Source organism: Rissa tridactyla, unplaced genomic scaffold, assembly GCF_028500815.1.
Source record: "Rissa tridactyla isolate bRisTri1 unplaced genomic scaffold, bRisTri1.patW.cur.20221130 scaffold_29, whole genome shotgun sequence".
Classification (NCBI taxonomy): domain Eukaryota; kingdom Metazoa; phylum Chordata; class Aves; order Charadriiformes; family Laridae; genus Rissa; species Rissa tridactyla.
Genome location: NW_026529507.1, coordinates 1,846,346 through 1,848,727, shown reverse-complemented (window position 1 = coordinate 1,848,727; position 2,382 = coordinate 1,846,346). Strand labels below are relative to the sequence as shown.

Genomic DNA, 2,382 nt, shown 5'->3' with positions numbered 1-2,382 from the left:
TGTGAGTCTCAGAAATTTGGATAGATAGGTAGTAAAAAAAAAAATCTCAAATAATGACATTTATTTGAGGACAAAAGTATATAATTTAAAAAAAAAAAAAGTAAGAAAAAGCCAAAACCCTCAACCAAACCTAACACACAGTTACCTAACCCCTAACCAAACCTATAGAAGACGGGCTTGGCGTATAATGAATTACATTATGAGTGATTTGCGGGAGACAGTTTATTGCTGCAGAAAATAACCTGGTCATTAATTTCCAGAGGGCATCCTTGAGCTCCTGGTTCCTCATGCTGTAGATGAGGGGGTTCAGTACTGGGGGCACCAATGAGTACAGCACAGCCACCACCACATCCAGGGATGGGGAGGAGATGGAGGGGGGCTTCAGGTAGGCAAACACGGCAGTGCTGACAAACAGGGAGACCACGGCCAGGTGAGGGAGGCACGTGGAAAAGGCTTTGTGCCGTCCCTGCTCAGAGGGGATCCTCAGAACGGCCCTGAAGATCTGCACGTAGGACAGCACGATGAAAACAAAGCACCCAAAGCCAAAACACACACTGACCACAAGAAGCCCAACTTCCCTGAGGTAGGAGTGTGAGCAGGAGAGCTTGAGGATCTGGGGGATTTCACAGAAGAACTGGTCCAGGGCATTGCCCTGGCAGAGGGGCAGGGAAAATGTATTGGCCGTGTGCAGGAGAGCATGGAGAAACCCACTGCCCCAGGCAGCTGCTGCCATGTGGACACAAGCTCTGCTGCCCAGGAGGGTCCCGTAGTGCAGGGGTTTGCAGATGGCCACGTAGCGGTCATAGGACATGACAGTGAGAAGATAAAACTCTGCTACAGTACAGAAAAAGAAAAAAAAGACCTGTGTAACACATCCTTTGTAGGAAATGGCCCTGGTACCCAAGAGGGAATTGGCCATGGATTTGGGAAGAGTAGCAGAGATGGAGCCCAGGTCGAGAACAGAGAGGTTGAGGAGGAAGAAGTACATGGGGGTGTGGAGGCGGCTGTCACAGGCGATGGTGGTGATGATGAGGCCGTTGCCCAGGAGGGCAGCCAGGTAGGTGCCCAGGAAGAGCCCGAAGTGCAAGAGCTGCAGCTCCCGTGTGTCTGCGAATGCCAGGAGGAGGAACTGGGTGATGGAGCTGCTGTTGGACATTTGGTGCCTTTTGGTGTGGAGCACTGAACAAGGAGGAAAGCACAGTGACAAGTTAGGGGAGACTTTTCTGAGAAAAATCAACACCAGTTCTCATACCTCACGCTCTGCTCTGCTTTTCCATTTCTGTCAGATCTTCATTCAGCTCTGTGGCTGGAGCTCTGGTTGGTTCTGTCCAGGTGTGCCAGGAGGAGCGGGACCTCTGCCCGCCGGATGCCCAGGAGTCAGCCCTGCTCTGCAGCAGCAGATTCGTGGGAATGGGGTGGGCAGTCCTGGTGTCCCAATTTCTCAGATAAACCTCTCCTCGTGAAAAAAGGGCTTGTCAGTCTCTGCACTCCCATTGCCATGAAACCACAGTTGCAAGAGTGTTGGAGAGAGGTTCTTATACAGCTCTCTCCCGTCTCAGCAGGAGATTCTCTTGGATTTCAGAAACCCTCACCATTTCTGCTGCGTTCAGGGACAGCAAAGGGAGTCCTGCCAGGCCAGGGGATTGTCTGAGGGTTAGTGCAGAGCGAGGGGAGCTGGCCTGTCCCTCTGTCTTGTTCCCAGCTGCCCTCTGCTTGTGCCTTTCTGAGACAGAGGGGAATCACACTCACATGTAGACCTGAAAAGACACCAGGCGCTGCTGAGAGCAGAGAAACCCACTGCCGAGAGCTCAGCGTCTCACCTTTTCTCAAGGTCTCAGCACCCCACTTCTCGCCAAGGACACACATGGCTCGTTTCACAAACCCAGCAGCCTTTCCTTGGTCGTAGCGTCTCTGCGCTTCTCCACTGGGCATTCAGGTAACACCAGGATGCTCCAGGACAGACTGGCATCCTGGAGGGCAGCGCAGTGCTTGGAAGGACACCCCAAGGAGACACCCAAGTGTCCTAGTGATGGTATCTCAGAAGGGGAGAGTCAGCTCATTCCCCAGCCACATAGACTACTTTGCCCACAGCCCCACGGGTTAGAGGAGAGCTTGGACACTTCATTCCCATGGAGACACTTGCTCAGGGGAAGGGGTCTGCATTGGAGGGGATCATACAGAGTTTTCTGAATCCTTCCTCCCACAGCATTTCTGGTTTCTCTTTCCTCTCATTCCCTGATCATAGCTCTGCTGCCGGGAGATTTTCCTCCTGGGAGGTGTTTCCCTGTCCCATGTCTTTTCCCTGTCAGCTCTCACAGACCCCATCCCAACCCCTGTGCGCTCCCCTTGGCCCCACAGAAACCTGCCTGTTTGCCGGGCACT

General features: G+C 52.9%; 1 protein-coding gene across 1 annotated transcript; it reads right to left on the bottom strand.

Annotated features, from left to right (window-relative positions):
- Window positions 1-250: 250 nt before the first annotated feature.
- LOC128903334 (olfactory receptor 14J1-like) lies at window positions 251-1,156 on the bottom strand (the record flags this gene model as incomplete). The annotated part of the gene is made up of 1 exon (XM_054187350.1): window positions 251-1,156. A coding segment is annotated over exon 1 (906 nt), but the record flags the coding sequence as incomplete, so codon positions are not given.
- Window positions 1,157-2,382: the final 1,226 nt, after the last annotated feature.